Source organism: Pseudorca crassidens, chromosome 1 (genome assembly GCF_039906515.1).
Source record: "Pseudorca crassidens isolate mPseCra1 chromosome 1, mPseCra1.hap1, whole genome shotgun sequence".
NCBI lineage: Eukaryota > Metazoa > Chordata > Mammalia > Artiodactyla > Delphinidae > Pseudorca > Pseudorca crassidens.
The window spans coordinates 33,425,416-33,447,610 of NC_090296.1; the positions used below are offsets into that span (position 1 = coordinate 33,425,416).

Sequence of the window (22,195 nt, forward strand, 5' to 3'; positions counted from 1 at the left end):
ATATTCTCTAGGTCCATTCTTGCGGCTGTAAATGACAATATCTCATTCTTTAAAAAAAAAAAAAAAAAAACTTGGGAATTCCCTGGTGGTCCAGTGGTTAGGACTCCACACTTTCACTGCCAAGGGCCCGGGTTCAGTGCCTGATCAGGGAACTAAGATTTCACAAGTTGTGTGGCGCAGCCAAAACAAAACAAAACAAAACAAAACAGAAAAGCTCTTAAGAAACCAAGAATAGAATTGAATGTATTTAATCTGTAAACAAACCTACTGCAGATATCGTACTCAATATGAAAATGTTGAAAGCTGTCAATCTGAGATAGAGAATAAGTCAAGGATGCCTACTGTCACCACTCATACTGAGCACTTTATTGAGATCCTCGCCAGTTCAGCAAGGCAGGAAAAGAAATACAAACTGTAAGGACTGGAAAAAAAATTGTCACTTCACAGATAATATAATAGTTTATACAGAAACCCAAAAGAATCTAAAAGTAATTAGAATTAATAAGTGAGTTTAGTAAGTTCCTTAATATAAGAGAAATACATATAAAGTTACATTTCTATATACCAGAAAAAACACAACTTTAAAAAAAATTAATTAATTAATTTATTTGTTTTTGGCTGCGTTGGGTCTTCGTTGCTGTGTGTGGGCTTTCCCTAGTTGTGGTGAGTGGGGGCTACTCTTCGTTGCGGTGCGCAGGCATCTCATTGCGGTGGCTTCTCTTGTTGTGGGGTACGGGCTCCAGGTGTGCAGCCTTCAGTAGTTGTGGCGCACGGGCTTAGTTGCTCCGTGGCATGTGGGATCTTCCTGGACCAGGGCTCGAACCCATGTCCCCTGCATTGGCAGGCGGATTCTTAACCACTGCACCACCAGGGAAGTCTCACAACATTTTTTAAGATTTCATTTATAACAGAATTATTTTAATCACAGAAAACTACAAATATATTATTAAGAGAAGTTAAAGATCTAAATAAATATTCTTAGATTATAAAACTCAATGTTGGAAAGAAGTCAATTCCCCACAAACTGATCTATTGATCCAATGCAATCTTAATCAAAATATCAAGAAATTGTTTTTGGTAGAACCTGAAAAGCTGATTCTAAAATGTATAACGAAATGCAAAGGACCAAGACTATCCAAGACCCTCCGGGAAAAAAACAAGATAGAAAGTCTTGCTGCGGCAGATATCAAGAGTCATTATAAAGCAACAGTAACTAAGACAGTTTGTGATCACCGGCGGAAGAACAGAAAAATAGACTACTAGAGTGTCCAGAAATAGATCTATTCATATAGAGATACGTGTTTGGGGACTTCCCTAGTGGTGCAGTGGTTAAGAATCCGCCTGCCAATGCAGGGGACACGGGTTCGAGCCCTGGTCTGGGAAGGTCCCACATGCCACGGAGCAACTAAGCCCGTGCACCCCAACTACTAAGCCTGCGCTCTAGAGCCCACAAGCCACAACTACTAAGCCCACGTGCCACAACTACTGAAGCCTGCATGCCTAGAGCCCGTGCTCCGCAACAAGAGAAGACACTGCAACGAGAAGCCCGCGCACCTCAACGAAGAGTAGCCCCAGCTGGCCACAACTAGAGAAAGCCCGCACCCAGCTACAAAAACCCAACGCAGCCAATAAATAAATAAATAATTTATTTATTTAAAAAAAGAAAATGAAAAAAAGATACCTGTTTTACGGTAAAGTGGCATTGCACAGCAGTGAGATTTATCTTTTCAATCAGTGGTGCTAGGACAATTGGATATCCATAAAAAGAAAAAATGAAACTCAACCCTACCTCACATCATACACACACACACACACACAAAAATCAATTCTGGATAGATTATAAATCTAAATATGCAATGTTAAAACCACAAAACTCTGGCTTCCCTGGTGGCGCAGTGGTTAAGATTCCACCTGCCAATGCAGGGACACAGGTTTGAACCCTGGTCCAGGAAGATCCCACATGCCATGGAGCAACTAAGCCCGTGCGCCATAACTACAGAAGCCCGCACACCTAGAGCCCGTGCTCCGCAACAGGAGAAGCCACCGCAGTGAGAAGCCCACGCACCATAACGAAGAGCAGCCCCCGCTAGCCGCAACTAGAGAAAGCCTGTGCGCAGCAACAAAGACCCAACACAGCCAAAAATAAATGTTAAAAAAAAAAAAAAAAAGACTGGTAAGAATCTGAAAAAGAATTTACTGATGTTTCTCTGTAAGTGAATCAAGTGGATGTACAGCAGCAAGAAACAGCATTGAAAATCAGCTATACACCGTTATAAAAATAAATTCCCCCCCCCCAAAAAAAGACAGAGAGAGAGAGAGAAATTCTTACAGAATTCGTTCAGGGGCTGTGATGCAACCTGGACAGACCACATCTAGATCCACAGCTGTATGGGACCTAAGGCTGCACACTCGTGGGGCTGAGAGGCTTGGTGAGGATGGGCCAGCAAATGCAGCCCCTTTAGAGTAATACTGCCTGGTCCCCATTCCATGGGTCCCAAATCTCCAGGTGCTGGGGACCCTTCCTACAGCTAAAACATGCATGGGACACCCAGAGGATGGTACACCGGCTGATGGGGAAGAGTTTGGAAAAGGCACCTCATCTCCTCATCTCCTGGTGGTCGGGTTACCCCCTCCAGCCTCTTTCCTAACAATCTCCCCACTTGGGGAAGTCAGCACCTTCAACATCCTGTTTCACACAGTTTGGAATTTGTCCAGAGGATGAAGTGGAAGGGGGTGAACCAATGAGAGACAAGCCCTAGTTGTTTGGACAGGCACATGCCACTCTAATTTCCAATCAGGAAGAGGAACTGACCAAAGGCTCAGCCTGCTCCCGGAACCAGAATAGGGCTTGAAGCAATCCTGCTGTTTTGTGGCCAGTTCCCAAAACAACAAGTTGAAAAATGGAGCTCAGGAGCACTGCAATTCAGAAAACTGCAGGGTTGTAAATGATACCTATTGTCAAAAAATGTCTTGAGGTAAGTCATCAAAAAGGACTTGTAAGCAAGGCAGAATTGCAGGAAAGGAATTTCAAGAGGTAGATTGGACCTGCCATTAAAGCACATGAAAAGCGGCTGCACTTCGCCAATGATGCAGTTGGCCAAAAAGGGCGTATGCGTTTTTCCTGATATTCAGGAAAAACGCATACGCCCTTTTTGGCCAACCAAACAGGTGGACAATGCAAATCAACACTACAAAGAGGTATCACTTCGCATCAGTCAGAAGGGGCATCCTCACAAAGTGTAAAAACCAGAAATGCAGGACAGCGTGTGGAGAAGGGGGAGCCCTGTTATGCTCATGGTGGGAATGTAAATTACCAACAGCCACTCTGGAGAAGTGTATTGTGTTTAATAAAAAATCTAAAAAACAGAGCTACAGAGCATACGGCACTTCCAATCATGGGCGTATATCCTGGGAAAACCAAACATCGACAGGACACAGGCATCCCAACGTTTAGTGCTGCTCTGTTTACAAGAGCCTTGACTTGGATACAACCTAAATGTCCTTGGAAGGAAAAAATGGATAGAAGATGTGGTACTTATGTACGATGGAATATTACTCAGCCATGAAATCAATGAAATAAGGCCAGTTGCAACAACTTGGGTGGACTTAGGTATGATCATTCTAAGTGACATAAGTCAGACAGAAAAAGAGACATCATAAGTTATCACTTATAGGTGGAATCTAAAAATGGCTACACGTGAACTAAATTACAAAACAGAAACAGAGTCAAACATTTAGGGTTTCCCTGTTGGCGCAGTGGTTAAGAATCCGCCAGCCAATGCAGGGGACACAGGTTCGAGCCCTGGTCCGGGAAGATCCCACATGCCGCGGAGCAACTAAGCCCGTGCGCCACAAATACTGAGCCTGCACTCTAGAGCTCGTGAGCCACAACTACTGATCCCACGTGCCACAACTACTGAAGCCTGCATGCCTAGAGCCCGTGCTCTGCAACAAGAGAAGCCACTGCAAGCCCGTACACCGCAATGAAGAGTAGCCCCCGCTTGCCACAATTAGAGAAAGCCTGCATGCAGCAATGAAGACCAAACGCAGGCAAAAATAAATAAATAAAATAAGTAAATTTATATATATTAAAAAAAAACCCAAAAAACTCCAAGAAAATAACAGGAGAGTATATTCATGACTAGGGATAAGGTAAGACTTGTTACACAGCACTATATATAGATCTTCTGATCATCAAGCTTTAACAATAAAAGGATGTAAAGGCAATCCACAGAATGGGGGAAGACATTTACTGTACATTTAACTCACAAAGGGTTCATAACCAAAATATATAAAGAACTATAAATCAGTAAGAAAAAGACAACTCAATAGAAAAAGAGGCAAGAGACTTGAACAAGTACTCCATAAAAGAAGATATCAAAATAATCAATAAAATATAGAAAGATGCTCAATCTCAGTACTGGTCAGGGACATGCAAATTAAAACCACAATGAAATATTGCTACACATCCTACTACATCCATTAGGATGGCTAAAATTTTTAAATCTGACAGTACCAAATGTGGACAAGGATATAAGACAAAGGGAATTTTCATACAGTCTTGGTGAGAGATTAAATTAGTAGAACCACTTCTGAAAACAGCTAGAAACAATAGGTACACTCATTACTACTGATGAGGGTAAACTAGTTAAAACCACCTTGGAAAACAATTTGGCATTATTTATGAAAGTTAAAGATATATATACAAACTCTATGACCTAGAACTCCACTCATAGATACATATGCCCAATAAGAATAAGTGCATTTGTTCACTGCAGCATTCTTTGTAAGAGCCCCAAACTGTAAACAACCCAAAAGTCCATCAATATTAGAACGGATGAATAAATCATGATATATTTACACAATGGACATATGGCAGTGAATCACAGTCACACACAACATGGGTAAATCTCACAAACGTAATGTTGAACAAAAGAAGCCAGACACAAAATACACACACGATAGTTTCATTTACATTAAATTTAAAAAGCAGACAAAACTCGGGCTTCCCTGGTGGCGCAGTGGTTGAGAGTCCGCCTGCTGCTGCAGGGGACACGGGTTCGTGCCCAGGTCTGGGAAGATCCCACATGCCGCGGAGCGGCTGGGCCCGTGAGCCATGGCCGCTGAGCCTGCGCGTCCGGAGCCTGTGCTCCGCAATGGGAGAGGCCACAACAGTGAGAGGCCCGCATACCCCCCCCCCACAAAAAAAAGCAGACAAAACTCAATTATCGTGCCTAGGCATGCATTTTTTTTTTACATCTTTATTGGAGTATAATTGCTTTACAATGGTGTGCTAGGACATGCATGTTTAAGTAGTAAAAGTATAAAGAAAAACACGAAAGTAAATACCATAAAATCAGGATAATAGTAACCCTTGGTGGGAGAACAGTGATTACTAGGGGTCACAAGGGGAGCTTCTGGGGTACTAGCAAATTCTTTTTCTTGACCTAGTTTCCAGTTACACAGCTGTTCTCTTTAGTGAAATCATTTAGCTCTTTGTTTTTATTTCAGGCACTTTTCTTTTTTTTTTTTTGCGGTACGCGGGCCTCTCACTGTTGTGGCCTCTCCCGCTGCGGAGCACAGTCTCCGGACGCGCAGGCTCAGCGGCCATGGCTCACGGGCCCAGCCGCTCCGCGGCATGTGGGATCTTCCCGGACCGGGGCATGAACCCGTGTCCCCTGCATTGGCAGGCAGACTCTCAACCACTGCGCCACAAGGGAAGCCCAGGCACTTTTCTTGATGTGTTTTATTTCACAATAAAAAAAGATTAAAAAAAAAAAGACTCAAGGGGTAAGTTAAATAGCAGATTACACAAAACTAAGGAAAGAAAAAGGGAACTATAAAAGAGACCTGAAGAAATTGTACAGAATGAATCCAGAGAGACTAAGATACATTAAATATAAAAGAGATTACCAGACATGTAGGAGAGCAGAAAAAGTTCAGAATATAGCTGATTTAATTCCAGCAAGAAAGAAGAAGGAAAAAAAAAAGGAAGAAGAAGAAGGTGAAAGAGGAGGGGTAGGAAGAAGAGGAGAAGGAGGAGGAGAAGAAGAAAAAACAGGGTAAAGGCAATCTTCAAAGAGAATTTAAAAATTGATATGATACCAATCCTTACATCCAGGATATCTCTCAGAATCCCAAACAGGAAATACAGTAAGATAACAACACTAGTCTCATGACAGCGAATCTTCAGAACCAGCAACTCAAAAAGATCTTAAAAGGAGCTACCAAAAATTAGATTACCTATAAAGAATCAACATTTACACTCATAGTTATTTTCAACAGCAACAATGGAAGCCAGAAGAAAGTGGAATGCAATCTTGAAAATGGTAAGTTGCTAAACTAGAATTTCATATCCAGCGAAAATATCTTCAAAGATCAAAAGCAAAATAAAGACACTTTCAAAACAATAATAATTAAGTTTACTATCAATGACCCCTCAAGAAATGAACTTCTAAAGGACAACCTTAAAGAGAATGATGCCAGAAAATTCTGAGATACAAGGAAAGATGAGCAAAGAAAAAGGTAAACACTTTGGTAAATTGAAACGAATACTGACTGTGTAAAACAAGAACAAAAACAATAACTAAGCAAATACTTACACAAAAGTGAATGAAAGAGAAAACAAATCAGAAATGGAAGAATGAAAAGAAGGAGGATGGATGAAAGTTCTTCTGTGGCAGCAATCAGAGAAATGCAATCACACCTGAAGGGAATGTGGCATCAGAAGAAGTTCAATACATTCCAAAGCCATAAGGAACTGGGTTTTGGATTATTTGCCACTTAAACGTACTCTGCTACAGTGATTAAACATATTATTATTAAATCGATTGCATTACTATTCACTTCAGACTACCCTGTTGTTGCTGCAGTTATACTTCACTTGGTAGGATAATCAAGGTGTTTGGCAAATGTGAATTTTCCTAATCTACTAAAGCTCACTGTTTACTAATGTTTTCTTCTATGGTTGTTGGTGTAAATATGTCTAAAATGATATAGAAATATGTTTATTTCTAAAATGATATAATTCTTATACACAATAAACAAAAGGTGCCCAATCCTTTCCTGATGGCCCAAGGTCATTGGTATAAACTACTACTGCTATTGCTGATATAAAGAAATACCCTCGAGAACTCCCTGGCGGTCCAGTGGCTAAGACGCCACACTTTCAAGCAGAGGGCACAGGTTCAATCCCTGGTCAGAGAACTAAGATCCCGCAAGCCGTGCAGCGCACGGCCAAAAAAGAAAAAAAAGAAATACCCTCAGTAGCTCCTTAAGGCCTTATGTGACTACTGAACCTTGCCCACACTGTCAGGTGTTCTCTTCTTGGTCATCATTGTACTGGCATCTTTAGTTCCTCCTACCAACCTGTGATCTGATTTTGTGGCAGCAATTCTGCTTAGGGCCTCTTTCGATTACACTTCCTGGGTCTTGACTGTATTCCAGATCCCCAGAAGACATAGATCACAGAATTTTGGCAAGGTATTATGCTGAATTAATAAGAGATGATAACTGTGACTTATTTATATTTTGTAGTATCTTCTGTTGCAAGGAGATTAAAGTTCACTCTGTGAGTCAGAATGACAGAAGAGTAGATGTACCATATTATCCTCATCACAACTATGTAACAACTCCCCCAAAGTAATAGCTATTAGAAAAATTAACCGATGGCTAAGGAAAACCAGCTCAAATGCTGGTTACTAGCTTCACAGCCTTGGGCAAGTAACTAAACCTTTTAACACTTCCTATCTGTAAAGAAATAATAACAGTATCTTCCTACGAACGATTATTGTCAAAATTAAATGAGATAATGAAAAAAAACACAATATAATACCTGGCTTAGAGTAAATAGTGTCTAGCATTTAAACTATTATCTTTTTAAATCCCAATTTGTGTAATAAACACATATTTAACTAGACCTCCTTAACTATCTTCTCCATGGCATCCTATGAAAATACTATTAAAAATATTAACAGTAGCTAATATATAACGAGCAATTACTCTCTGTTAAAATTGTGCTGAAGTCTATACAGGGATTATCTATTTGAATCCTTAAAAAAGCTCTGGGCGGTAGATACCATTACACACACACACCCCCCCACACACACACACCCACACACACACACCCCGCTACAGATAAGTACACTGAGGCTCAAAGAGGTTAAGTACTTGTTCAAGTTCACAGAATAAGTGGTGAAGATGGACTCATGTAGCTCAGACTCCAGAATCCATGATTATAAGCACTCCCCTATCCTGAGAAGAGAAGCCGCTTCTCCTTCTGCTAAAATCTATTTACAAATAAGTTGAGCACAAGCTAATTCTCCTTTAATCTTATCCTCTATTTGACTATTCAAGGTCCCTAGCTGGAAAAGCAGAAAAGATACGTTTCATTTTTTGCCTTTTAACTTACCCACTCACAGTCGATTCCAAGCACTGGAAAATCTTCTAACTCACTCCTAAGCAAGGGCTCAATTTGATCCCACTCCGCCTCCTGAGACACAGTCGCCACCTTTGCTCTAAGGATCCTCTCTTCCCACGAGGCTCTGGGGGCACTGGAGTGCTGCTGGTCCTCTGCTGGAGTGGGCCGCTCTCTCCTGCCTGGCGCTTTCGGCTGCTGCTGTGACAGCTGCTGCTGGGTCACACGACTTGCTTTACTCCTCCGACGCTGGATGCCTTTCCACAGGACAAACCCCCCGACAGCCATACCAAGAAGGGTGGTCACTGTCAAAGCCACTAAGTGTTTAGACATCTTCAACTTTTCTGTTGTTTAGGAAAGCATATCACTAATCCCACAATCTGCAAAACAAATGGCAACAATATATTCACATACAGAATTTAAAGGTCCACGGATACAAGTCCCCCCCAACCCCACAAAAGACGTTGCATTCACAATCCATGTGCTCACAAACTAAAACAATTGCTACAAATTTCCACATGAAACAGTGATATTTTAAAATATTTTCCCCCTTTTGTATGTCCTGTACTCCACCTCTAGCTCCATCCAAGAAAAACCCCCTGCCCTCTACCAGTTGCCCAGGGCTCTCTCAATCCTATAAAATCACATCAATCAAAACAGAATAAACTAGACTCTTACTTCCACTTGCTGATTTATTGTGAGTAAATTTTAGTTAATGGATCTTCCTCAGGGTGTTTGTGTTTGAACCTTCAATCTCTAAGAGTTGAATGGAAACTTCTGCTTTGCAATTTAAAAAAAATCTAGGGCTTCCTTGGTGGTGCAGTGGTTAAGAGTCTGCCTGCCAATGCAGGGACATGGGTTCGAGCCCTGGTCCGGGAAGATCCCACATGCTGCGGAGCAACTGGGCCCGTGTGCCACAACTACTGAGCCTACGTGCCACAACTACCGAGCCTGCAAACCTAGAGCCCGTGCTCCACAACAAAGAGAAGCCACCACAATGAGAAGCCCTCGCACCGCAACGAACAGTAGCCCCTGCTCGCCACAACTAGAGAAAGCCCGTGCGCAGCAACAAAGACCCAACGCTGACAAAAATAAATAAATAAAAATTTTAAAAAATCTAATCATCTGCAACTGGTAGGGGGACTTTTACTTTTCTAGGAGGCGTGGCTGGTGAGGGATGGAGCAATCAGGCTTGAGTGCACATGGATTTTCCGTTGCTCCAGAGGTCTCGGTAGTTCTCCGTGGAAACACACTCAGTTATTGAGGGTAAGCTAGGACAGTACAAAAGGGAAGACAGGACTAGAAAAGAAAAAGAACAGAACTTAGAGAGCCAGGATGTTCAGGAGGAGGTTGCAAATTGAAATGTCCACGGGGTCCAAACAGGATAACACAAATAAGTGAAGCAAGCCAAGTGCAAGAGAAAACTGACACAGACATCCTATTAAATATGTAGGAACTGTCTTCCTTTCTATCACAAAATAGCCTCTTTTCCATTTTCTGTACGTGAAATAAAACTCATATTTTATGGCAAGACAAGAAAAATTTAAACAAAAAATTTTTTTCTATCCTTTGGTCTCCTCTCTCCTCCCACTGTGCACTGTGTATCTACATTATGCATTAACCTAACCTTCCCCATTGAGAGAAATACCTGCTCAACCATAAAGAGCAATATTCTAGCATCAATAAGACAACTCCTTAAAGATGCCATTCCTTCTTGATCTCATAAGGGGTCACATGGCACTTAGATCTGGATCATGTAAACTGCCAATAATACAGCATTTGATGTACAGCCTCTGTCTCAAAAAACTTATATAACTGCGCCTTGACTTCTAAGGGGAGGAACAGGTCTCAGAGCTTTCTGAGATGCTCTTCCTGGGTTATAATCCTCAAATTTGGCTCAAATAAAATCTTCCATTTCTTTCTTAGACGAACTGATTAATTTTTTCATCAATGCTTATTACAATGTGGTCTTTCTCCATCTATCTCTTGTTTTCCTATTTTTGACAGAAAAATAGGCATATACAACTATCTCTGTACTATTTTAAAAAACAACAGTAAATGTGTAACAATAAATGGTAAGTGGCCTTTGGCCTCAGTAATGGAGAGAAAACATGGGAGAGCAACCATTCAGCACAAGGTGTTCATCCTGTTTGTGAAGAAGGCCCAGTGTGGTCAGATTATCCTGATTACTCAAGAAAAGTTAGATATCTGAATTTTATGTGAAATATCACCATTTTTAAGTGTCAGCAACAAATTTAGAGTTTTTAAAACATTGTGCCAGCCAAATAAAAACATTTTGGGCTCTGGGTTACCCATCTGTAGGCTCTGACCTAAAATCTATACTGCCCAAAGACACAGTGACCTATTAGACCCTGCCTACACTTCTCTATGGCTGAGGGTTTCCCATTTAATGGGAATCCTTTTTTTTTTTTTTGGACATGCTGTGGGGCATGTGGGATCTTAGCTCCCTGACCAGGGATTGAACCCAGGCCACAGTGGTGAAAGCTTGGGATCCTAACCACTAGACTACCAGGGAACTCCCAATGTGTACTACTTTTATCAATTTTTAAAAGCGTCAACAACAAATTTTTAAAAATAATTTAATATTTACAACAACCCTGGGCTATAATTATGCCTACAGAGATATTCAGCAATGGAGAGGAAAAATGGAATCACAACAATTATTACAGTACTAATGAAAACAATAAAATGGCTACGCTGTTTTTAAAATATTTACTTTTTTGCAGAAACTGTGCTTAAGTATTCATATGTACTTTCTCCAGCACTTTTATTGAAGAGGAAACTGAGACTTAATGAGTTTAAAGAACTTGCATAGAGAGATTTCTAGTTAAAATACTCTGAGAAGACATAAAAACCCTTCCCTTTCTCACTCTAAACAATACAAATGTTGGAGAAAACATTAAAAAGATAATAAGGGGCTTCTCTGGTGGCACAGTGGTTAAGACTCCGTGCTCCCAATGCAGAGGGCCCAGTCTCGATCCCTGGTCAGGGAACTAGATTCCACATGCTTGCTGCAACTGAGTTCACATGCCACAACTAAGGAGTCAGCAGGCTGCAAGTAAGGAGCCCGCCTGCCACAACTAAAGAGCCCACATGATGCAACTAAGACCAAACCCAACCAAATAAATAAACAAATATTTTTTAAAAAGATAATAAAAGTTTAATACACAGTTAAACTTAAAAAGAAGAAAGGGAAATCATCAAGTGTCAAAATGGAAGAAGGGAACCCACAGTGGGTAGGAGATAAAGCTGGGCAGAGACCAGAACTCATACCAGCCCCAGTGCTGGAGAATATCACCAGCCCAGGGACAGAAGTCTAGGCCACAGGCCCAGGGCACAGTGGAGATGCAGGAGAGTGTTGCCTTGTCCATGAACAAGAACCTGTAAGTGTTCACCTACTATGGTCCAGGCAAGACATCTGCCCAAGGCTGAGAATATGAACACAGTCCCTTGAAGATCGGCCAAAGTGGTGGAGTAGAAAGACCCTGAGCTCACTTCCTCTCACAACCACACCAAAACCACAACTATCTGCAGAACAACCATCTATGAAAAAGACCAAAACCTCCCAGAAAAGATCGTCTACAACTAAAGACACAAAGAAGGAACCACAAGATGAGTAGAAGGGGACATGATATAATCAAGTCCCATACTCCCAGGTGGGCAATACACAAACTGGAGAATAATTATAGTGCAGACGTGGGAATTCCCTGGTGGTCCAGTTGTTAGGACTCCACTCTTTCACTGCTAAGGGTATGGGTTTGATCCCTGGTCACAGAACTAAGATTCTACAAGCCATGTGGTCAAAAAAAAAAAAAAAAAGTTATAGTGCAGAAGTTCTCTCACAGAAATGAGAGTTCTGAGCCCCACGTTAGGCTCCCCAGCCTGGGGGCCCTGCAGCAGGAAGACTAGCCCCCAGATCATTTGGCTTTGAAGGCCAGCCAGGCTTAATTTCAGGAAGGACTGTGGGAAATACAACTTCACTCTTAAAGGGCACACACAAGATCTTACATGCACCGGGACTCAGGGCAAAAGCAGTAACTTGATAGGAGTCTGAGTCAAACCTACCTGCTGGCCTTGGAGAGGTGGGAAGCCGGCCGTAGCTGACAACAGCTACATTTGGCAGCTCAGTCACATTTGGAAGCCAGTGCTGGTGGGTGTGATCTTGGGCTCCTCCCTCTAGCCATTAGAGCCAAGACCTAGCCCCATCCAATAGTCTGTAGGCAGCAGTGCTGGGATGCCGCAGGCCAAACAACTAACTGAGTGCAGACACAGCCCCACCCATAAGCAGACAGGCTTCCTAAAGTCCTCCTGAGCCCACAGCCTCCTCTAAACACTCCTCTAGACAGGACCTTGCCCACCAGAGGGCCAAGACCCAGCTCCACCCACCAGTGGGCAGACAGTGGCCCTGCCCTCCAGGAAGCCTGCACTAGCCTCTAGACCAGCCTCAGCCACCAGGGGACAGACACCAGACACAAGAAAACCACAATCCCACAGCCTGTGGACCTAGCCTGCCCACAGCAGGCTAGAACCTACCCTGGGACCAGCTGGGCCCTGGCCCTGTGCACTAGCAGGCCAACGCAAGCTTCGGGACACTCCAGACCCCATACCAACTGTGTCAGGAATCACCACCTCCCTGCCAACCAATGATCTAAAACAAGCTCTGTGGGCTTCCCTGGTGGCACAGTGGTTGAGAGTCCGCCTGTTGATGCAGGGTACATGGGTTTGTGCCCCAGTCCAGGAAGATCCCACATGCCGTGGAGCGGCTGGGCCCGTGAGCCGTGGCTGCTGAGCCTGCGCGTCCAGAGCCTGTGCTCCGCAACGGGAGAGGCCACAACAGTGAGAGGCCCGCGTACGGAAAAAAAAAAAAAAAAAAAGCCCTGGGATCCCTGGACCCTGCAGCCAGACTCCAGGAACTGGCTCTGCCTGCCAGTAGTCCAACAGTAACCTCAGGGCCTGGCTTCACTCGCCAGTGGGCAGGCAACAGCCCCAGAGTCCTCCGGACCCTGACTACCCACCAGTGGAGCCAGCACTAGCCCCAGGACTTCCTAGGGTTCTGAAGCCAGTCACCTTGTTACCAGGCCCTCTTAACAGCACCCAGCAGCATCCATACAAGGCAGGACCTGGTAACCAACCAGACTAGGGACCGACCAGGCTTACCAGACCACCCACACAGTCAGCCCACCACAACAGAAGGACCCACCCAGCCCTCTTAAGGGGAACCCCTAGAGCATATAGCTTGGGTGATGAGACAGGAGCTCACTGCTGGGACACACAGGACATCTCCTACAGAAGGACACTTCTTCAAGGTGAAGAAATGTAACTAATCTACAACATACATAAAAATAAAAATAGCAACTTAGACAAAATGAGGCAGCAGAGGAACATGTTCCAGATGAAGGAGCAAGACAAAACCCCAGAAGAAGAACTAAGTGAAGTGAAGATAGGTTATCTACCTGAGAAAGAGTTCTGAGTAATGACTGCAAAGATGATCAAAGAACTCAGGAGGAAAATGGATGCACAAAGTGAGAAGTTAGAAGTTTTTTAACTGAGAATTAGAAATTATAAAGAACAACCAAACAGAGATGAAGAATACAATAACTGAAATGAAAAATACACTAGAAGGAATAAATAGTAGGCTAGATGATACAGAGGAATGGATCAGTGACCTGGAGGACAAAGTAGTGCAAATCACTGCCATTGAACAGAAAAAAAAAGAATGAAAAGAAATGAGAACTGTCTAAGAGATTTCTGGGATAACATCAAGCCCACTAATATTCACATTATAGGGGTCCCAGAAGAATAAGAGAAAGAGAAAGAGCCTGAGAAAATATTTGAAGACATAATAGCTGAAAACTTTCCTAACCTGGGAAAGGAAACAGACATATAAGTCCAGGAAGCACAGCGTCCCATACAGGATTAATCCAAAGAGGAACACACCAAGACACATTGTAATCAAAATGACAAAAACTAAAGATAGAGAATATTAAAAGCAGCAAGGGAAAAGCAACAAATAATATACAAGGCTATCAGCTTATTTTCTGCAGAAACTCTGCAGGCCAGAAGGGAGTGGCACTAATCCCACTCATGAGGGCTCCACCCTCAGGATCTAATCACTTCTCAAAGCCCCCCCAATTGGGGTTAATTTTCAACATATGAATTTTGAGGGGACACAAAACATTCAGCCTATAGCACTCTTAAATATGAAAAGACATCCAAGAATCACCAGTTATTGCAGGTGTGTCTCCAACATCATTAATTAGCATTTTCTAAGGAACATGTATAGAATTCTGCACCCAGGGCTTCCCTGGTGGCGCAGTGGTTGAGAGTCCGCCTGCCGATGCAGGGAACATGGGTTTGTGCCCTGGTCCGGGAAGATCCCACATGCCGCGGAGCGGCTGGGCCTGTGAGCCATGGCTGCTGAACCTGCACGTCTGGAGCCTGTGCTCCACAACGGGAGAGGCCACAGCAGTGAGAGGCCCGCGTACCACAAAAAAAAAAAAAAAAAAAGAATTCTGCACCTAGCATTTTGAGAGTATACATTCTTTAAAAACATACAAAGAAATAGATGGAACATGCCTCAACATAATAAAGGCCATAAATGACAAACCTACAGCTAACATCATACTCAATGGTGGAGGCTGAAAGCATTTCCTCTAAGATCAGGAACAAGACAAGGACGCCCATTCTCACCACTTTTATTCAACATAGTTTTGGAAGTCCTAGCCACAGCAATCAGAGAAGAAAAAAAAAATAAAAGGAATCCAGATTGGAAAGGAAGAAGTAAAACAGTCACTGTTTGCAGATGACATGATACTATCCTAAAGATGCCACCAGAAAACTACTAGAACCCATCAATGAACTGGGTAAAGTTGCAGGATACAAAATTAATATACAGAAAACTGATGCATTTCTATACAATGACAACAAACTATCAGAAAGAGAAATTAAGGAAACAATCCCATTTACCATCACATCAAAAAGAATAAAATCCCTAGGAATAAACCTACCTAAGGAGGTAAAAGACTTGTACCTGGAAAACTATAAGATGCTGATGAAAGAAAGTGAAGATGATACAAACATATGGAAAGATACATAGTGTTCTTGGATTGGAAGAATTAATGTGAAAATGACCTTACTACCCAAGGCAATCTACAGATTCAATGCAATCCCTACCAAAATACCAACGGTATTTCTTCACAGAATTAGAATAAAAAATTTTACAATTTGTATGTAAACACAAAAGACCCTGACTAGCCAAAGCAATCTTGAGAAAGAAAAATGGAGCTGGAGGAATCAGGTTCCCTGACTTCAGACTATACTACAAACCTAGAGTAATCAAAACAGTATGGTACTGGCACAAAAAACAGAAATATAAATCTATGGAACAGGATAGAAAGTCCAGAGATAAACCCATGCACCTCTGATTACATAATCTATGACAAAGGAGGCAAGAATATGCAATGGAGAAAAGACAGTCTCTTCAATAGGTGGTGCTGGGAAAACTGGACAGCTACATGTAAAAGAATGAAATTAGAACACTCTCTAATATCACATACAAAAATAAACTCAAAATGGATTAAAGACCTAAATGTAAGACTGGATACTATAAAACTCCCAGAAGAAAACATAAGCAGAACACTTTTTGACATAAATTGCAATATTTTTTTGGATCCATCTCCTAAAGCAAATAAAAGAAAAAATAAACTAACAGGATTTATTTAAATGTAAAAGCTTTTGCACAGAAATAAAAATTTTTTTATTTAAAAATATATATTTTTTAATTTTTTAAAAAAAGGGACTTCCCTGGTGGTGCAGTGGTTAAGAATCTGCCTGTCAATGCAGGGGACATGGGTTCAATCCCTGGTCCAGGAAGATCCCACATGCCGCAGAGCAACTAAGCCTATGCACCACAACTACTGAGCCTGCACTCTAGAGCCCGTGAGCCACAACTGCTGAGCCTGCACGCCACAACTACTGAAGCCCAGGTGCCCTAGAGCCCATGTGCCGCAACTACTGAGCCCGTGTGCTGCAATTACCGAAGCCCGTGCGCGTAGAGCCCACTCCTCTCAACAAGAGAAGCCACTGCAATGAGAAGCCCGTGCACCGCAACAAAGAGTAGCCCCTGCTTGCTGCAACTAGAGAAAGCTTGTGCGCAGCAACAAAGATCCAACACAGCCAAAAACAAAAAGCTTTTGCACAGCAAAGGAAACCACTGACAAAATGAAAAGACAATCTATTGAATGGGAGAAAATATTTGCAAATGATATGACCAATAAGGGATTAATATCCAATATATATAAACAGCTCATACAACTCAACATGAAAAAACAAAACAAAACAAACAACCCAATTAAAAAGTGGGCAGAAGAACTGAATAGCCGTTTTTCCAAAGAGGAAATGCAGATGGCCAGCAGGCATGTGAAAAGATGCTCAACATCGTTAATCATCAGGGAAGTGCAAATCAAAACCACATTCTCACACCTGTCAGAATGGCTATCATCAAAAAAACCCACAAACAACAAATGTTGGTGAGGATGCAGAGAAAAGGGAACCCTTGTATACTGGGTTGGTGGGAAGGTAAATTGGTGCAGCCACTGTGAAAAACATTATGGAGGTTTCTCAAAAAACTGAAAATAGAACTACCATAAGACCCAGCAATTCCACTCCTTGGTATATACCCCCCAAAAACGAAAACACTAATTCGAAAAGATACATGCACCCCAATGTTCGTTGCAGCACTATTTACAATAGCCAAGACATGGAAGCAACCTAAATGTCCATCAACAGATGAATGGATAAAGAAGATGTGGTACATATACTAAGCCATAAAAAAGAATGAAATAATGCCATTTGCAGCAACATGGATGGACCTAGAGATTCATACTAAGTGAAGTAAGTCAGACAAAGACAAATATCATATGATATCCCTTAATTGTGAAATCTAAAACAATGACACAAATGAACTTATTTACAAAACAAAAACAGACCCACAGACATAGAAAACAAACTTATGATTACCGAAGGGGAAGGTTGGGGAGGGAGAAAATAGGAGTTTGGGATTAACATATACACATTACTATATATAAAATAGATAACCAACAAGGACCTACTGTATAGCCTAGTACTCAAAATATACTCAATATTTTGTAATAACCTATAAGGGAAAAGAATCTGAAAAAGGATGTCTATATTTGAATCACTTTGCTGTACACCTGAAACTAACACAACATTGTAAATCAACTATACTTCAATAATTTTTTTAAAAAGAAGATACAGTATATACAAAGGAATACTACTCAGCCATAAAAAAGAATGAAAATTTACCATTGCAGCAACATGGATGAACTTAGAGGGCATTACACAAAGTGAAATAAGTCAGACAGAGAAAGACAAATACTGTATAATATCACCAACATGTGGAATCTAAAAAATACAACAAACTAGTGAATAAAACAGAAAGAAGCAGACTCACAGAGAACAAACTAGTGGTTACCAGTGGGGAGACGGAAGGGGGAGGGGCAATATAGGGGTAGGAGGAAAAAAGGGGGTTATTTTGGGATTATATGAAATCATGTGTGTGAAACTTTTGAAAACTGTAAAGTATTATAGAATATAAAGAATGTTTCATTCAATTAAAAAAAAGGAATATGAACAGAGTCCCTCATGAAAGGACAGCCCCTCAAACCTGCACTCTGGACAGATAAAGGACCCAAGTTCACATTATCCTTGAGAAAGGAAACCCTCAGCCAAGAAACTAAAACTAAAATGCTTAGAATTGGTCCGTTCTGTTGGAACCAGGCAGAGCGGATCATAAAACTGTTTTACCAAAAAAAAAAAAAAAAACTGTTTTACCATGCAGGAAACATGCAGGACTCCCACCGAAGATCACTCCCTAGAAGAGTGCTCACAAACGAATGAAAACAAAACAAAACCCAAAACCCTAAAATCAATCATAATAGCTCACAGAGCCAGCAAAAAAATATCTATAACTGAGATCTGAAAGAGACTTCAAAGTAACAACCAGGGAAATTCAGGAAAATAAAATCCCAAACATGAACAGAAGGCAACAAAAAGTAGAATTTCTAGATATGAAAAATATCTGTTAAAATTTTTTAAAAACTTAATAGACAGGTTAAACAGCAGATCAGACATACAGAGAGAGAGAAAAAGTTACCGAATTGAGGATAAATCTGAGGAAGTCACCCAGAACGCATCACGGAGATAAAGAGAGAGAAAATATAAGAACAGAGACACAGAGGATGGATTGAGAAACTCAATATCCACATAATGAAGATTTGGAAGATGAAGGAGGTCAGATTTGGTACAGTTCTCTGAGTCCCAAGTTGGAGAAATTAAATATATCCAGAAAAAGACTTGTATAAGAATATTCATTACAGCTGTATTCATAACAGCCCCAAACTGGAAACAGCCCTAGTGGTATATCTACATGGAATGCTAACCAGCAATAAAAAGGAACTTATTACTGATACATGCAATCTGGATGAATCTCAAATAACATTAGACCGAGTGAAAGAAGCTAGATATAAAAGAGATACTGTATAATTCTATTTATATAAAGTTCTAGAACAGCTAAAACTAATCTATGGTAGAAAAAAATATGAACAATAGTAGCCTCTGGGAGAGGTGGGTACAGGGAAGAGACATTTAAGCTGAGCACTGAATGACAAAAAAAGCCAGATATGACAAATTCTACGGAAGAGCATTTCAGGCATGAAGGAACTTTCTGGAACTGTGGTAAAGTTTCATGTCTTGATGGAGGTTTGGGTTACACAAGTGTATGCAATTGTCAAAATTCAGGGATATTTCTGATTTTTCTCCTGTTGGACCAACTAAAGACTTAATGACTGCTGGTTCATTCATTGTCTATCTTTCCCACTAGAATGTAAACCTCATGAAAATAGGGACCTTAACTGGCTTCTTCATTTATATATAAATATCTCCAGCATGTATAGGGACCTTAACTGGTTTCTTCATTTATATATAAATATCTCCAGCAAGTAGCACAGAACTGATAACAATAAATATTTATTGAATGAATAAAACTCAATTCAAGGTATTATATGTTAACATTTTATGATAAATATTTCTTTTTTAAAATAAATAAATAAATAAGTGTATTTATTTATTTATTTACTTTTGGCTGCATTGGGTCTTCGTTGCTGCGCGCGGGCTTTCTCTAGTTGCGGTGAGCGGGGGCTACTCTTCATTGTGGTGTACAGGTTTCTCATTGCAGTGGCTTCTCTTGTTGCGGAGCACAGGCTCTAGGCACGTGGGCTTCAGTAGTTGTGGCTTGCAGGCTCAATAGTTGTGGCTCGCAGGCTCTAGAGCACAGGCTCAGTAGTTGTGGCACATGGGCTTAGTTGCTCCGTGGCATGTGAGATCTTCCCGGACCAGGGCTCAAACCCGTATCCCCTGCATTGGCAGGCGGATTCTTAACCACTGCACCACCAGGGAAGTCCTATGATAAATACTTCTAATTCAATTATCAAAATTACAAAAATCCGTTTATTCACGTGAAACAAAATTTTTTTCCCCTTATTGAGCCTTCATACTATAAAGAAGCAGTATGGTTCAATACTAGGTTAGGAGTGAGAAAAATCAAATCTTGTGTTATAGACTGAATGTTTGTGTCCCTCTGAAATTCATGTGGAAATCACAACCCTAAATTTTTGGTATTAGAAAGTGGGGCCTTTGGAAGGTAATTAGGATCAGATGAGGTCCAAAGGGTGGCACCCTCGTGACTGGGATTAGTGCCCTTAAAAAGTCACGAGAGACCTTGCTTCTCTCTGACCTCTGCCATAAAAGGATACAATAAGATGTTGTTGGCAGTCTGCAGCCCAGAAGAGAACTCTCATCAGGACTCAACCATGCTGGCAATCTGATCTCAGACTTCTAGCCTCCAGAACTGTGAGAACTGCTGTCTATAAACCACCCAGTCTGTGGTATTCTATTACAGCAGCCCAAACGGACTAAAACACCCGCTAAGGACTTGCCTGGGGATCCAAAGCTTTCAGTGCTTCACTATCTTCAGTGACTGAAAGGATCTGCCATTCTTTTAAAAAAAAAATTGTGTAAAACAACAACATCAAACCGATAACAATGGTTACCTAAGAGTAGTAGGGTTATAAATAGTTTTGATTTTTCAAATTCTATACGAGTATGTATATATTCATAATTAGAAAAAAATAAGTTTTTTTAGTGGTGCTTTTTAGAGATAGGCAAAGTAAATACCCCACTTAACATTTAAGACATATGATTATATTCTTGAAATAAATCTCATTTTAATGAATTAAACAAATATGTTAAAATGTTTAGAGAATAGCATAAAGTAGAGGATAACAACATGAGCCTTAGAGTCAAATATCCTGAGTTCAAATCCAGCCTCTGCCAATTGTTAGCTATATAAACTTGGGCAAATTACTGAACTTCTCTAAGCCTCAGTTTCCTCCTCAGTAAAATGGGAAGGATAGTACCTACCATGTAGGATTATTGTGAGACTTAAGTAAGATGATCAAAATACTCAGCATATTGGCTAGCACATTAGGGTTCAATAAATGTTAGCTATGACTACTACTGAGGTTCTATAAACCACAGAACTATTAAAGGAAAACAAAGAATCATAGAGTTAAAATTTAGAAGCCAAATTCAGCTCTCACACAATTCAAGATTTCTTTCCACGGTAATCCTGACAGATCATGACCTTATCTCTACCTGAATACATCCAAGAACAGAGTTCATCACCTTAAGAGGCAGTTTTTGTTGAAAAGTCCTTGCATTCTGTAAAAGTTCCCTACATAGAAACTGCTCTCTTTGATGTTCAGTCTGGCCTCTGAAATGACAAGTGTTTACTCCCTCCTTAGAGTTTGTGAAATATGTGAAGATAGCTCTTATGACTCCCCTTAGTACATTTTACTTAACCCAATCAGCTTCCTGTGACCTAGTTTAAAGACCACTTGCCATTATGGCCAGATCTTTCTGAATGGCTCCAAGCTTGTCAAGGTATCTCTTAAATGTGGCACCCAGGTCTGTATTCAAAACTTGAGACATGTTCTAACTGATGTGGACTACATTGGTACTATTACTTCCCAGGGTCTAGACCCTATATTTTATTAATGATGGATGAAATGATAGGTTTTTGAATAGCAGAATCACACTGACGACCCTCATAGAGTTTGCGGTAAATTAAAATTCACTGAAATCATATTGAGTTCCCCATTTTATATACTTGTAATTTATACTTTGCAGTTAAATCCAAAATTTTACATTTCTTTCTTCTAAATTTCCTCTTGTCTGTTTCAGCCAAACATTTTACCCTTTGAAACCAATTTTCATCTTGATTGTGCCTTCCCTCCCAACTTAAACATGTTTTTGTATAGAAAAGTGAATTTCTGTCTTCAAAGAAAGTAACAGCATCTAACATGTGTTTTTATTAATTCATTTTTCAAATTTATTTTTGTATTTCAAATTATCTCCATGTTTAATAACACTAAAATGAGGTTACGTTACAGTAGAAAAGTTGAAAAAACAAAGTATTATTGATTTGCTTCCATTGAGAAGGGCTCCCTCAGATCTAGAATTCCCAGGCTATCAGGTTCCTACTTATTCTTTATCATGTGTGGCCTGAGAAAAAGAAAGGCCTCACAGGGAAACTGAAGGAGCAAGTGGGGTACCTCCGTATGAGGGAACTGTTGGCAACATTCAAAAAACTTACTAATTTATTTTTATATGGAGAGATTT

The 22,195-nt window shown here is 40.9% G+C and overlaps 1 protein-coding gene across 4 annotated transcripts in view; it reads right to left on the minus strand.

The window, feature by feature from the left end:
- Nucleotides 1-22,195, minus strand: part of EXD2 (exonuclease 3'-5' domain containing 2) — a 94,238-nt gene that overhangs the window by 26,187 nt on the left and 45,856 nt on the right. For 2 of the 4 annotated variants that reach the window (XM_067732377.1, XM_067732367.1), the window contains exons 2-3: nt 20,452-20,510; nt 8,411-8,796 (exon numbers count right to left, since the gene is read on the minus strand). In XM_067732377.1, the coding sequence (XP_067588478.1) occupies nt 8,411-8,749 (339 nt within the window). In that variant the 5' untranslated portion in view covers nt 8,750-8,796; nt 20,452-20,510. The remainder of the gene's footprint in view (nt 1-8,410; nt 8,797-20,451; nt 20,511-22,195) is intronic. The other 2 variants (XM_067732360.1, XM_067732352.1) reach the window with 1 other exon arrangement.